At 36.1% G+C, this 629-nt stretch overlaps 1 protein-coding gene across 1 annotated transcript in view; it reads left to right on the top strand.

Annotated features, from left to right (window-relative positions):
- Positions 1 to 629, top strand: part of LOC119592335 (fatty-acid amide hydrolase 2-B-like) — a 12903-nt gene that overhangs the window by 10018 nt on the left and 2256 nt on the right. Inside the window, exons 8-9 of the mRNA XM_037941162.1 lie at positions 93 to 197; positions 369 to 587. Of these exons, the coding sequence (XP_037797090.1) occupies positions 93 to 197; positions 369 to 587 (324 nt within the window). The remainder of the gene's footprint in view (positions 1 to 92; positions 198 to 368; positions 588 to 629) is intronic.

The following is a 629-nucleotide window of genomic DNA, read 5'->3' as shown; positions in this document are numbered from 1 at the left end:
GTGTGCTTATACCAGAAAGTTCTTAAGACTTGACTTCCATAATTCTCTCATAACAATGAAATGGGCTCCTCCATTCTGATCGTATTGCACAGGTGATAATCCCAGGAATGAAAAAGTCTTATCAGATATGGCAAGAAAAACTAAGAGAGGAGTACCAGGAAGGGACTCCCATTTTTCAACAAATGGCTGATAACAAGGTAAGGAAAGCCTTTAAACAATGAATTACAAAATAAAGCAAAATAAAATAACATTCTTCATTTGAATATTATTGTTATACTACCATTTTTTTTCTTCTTAAATATTTCATATTGACATTTTTCATGATGTAGGAGACAATTGTTTCATCTATTTGTCCCTTTTGACTATAGGGAGAAATTAATTTTTGGACTGAGATAACCAGGCTTATCCTGTTTCGTGCACACCACACCATACCTCTGCTAGCCCAAGCAGCAATGGAGAAATTTGCAGGTGAGGTGAAATTTTTAAAAGACCAGAAGAAAGTGCTTCAAGGAAAAGAAGACACTCAGAGGGTTCCTGCACAGCTTCAAGGGGAGACCATGTGGAAGAAACTCCAGATGCGAGTGCAGGTTGTATTATAAATTTCAAATATTTTTCCTTTTGCTTTTCAC

This window comes from Penaeus monodon, chromosome 30, assembly GCF_015228065.2.
Source record: "Penaeus monodon isolate SGIC_2016 chromosome 30, NSTDA_Pmon_1, whole genome shotgun sequence".
Classification (NCBI taxonomy): Eukaryota; Metazoa; Arthropoda; class Malacostraca; order Decapoda; family Penaeidae; genus Penaeus; species Penaeus monodon.
Note: the sequence above shows the minus strand (reverse complement) of the source record. Positions and strands in the feature narration are given on the sequence as shown.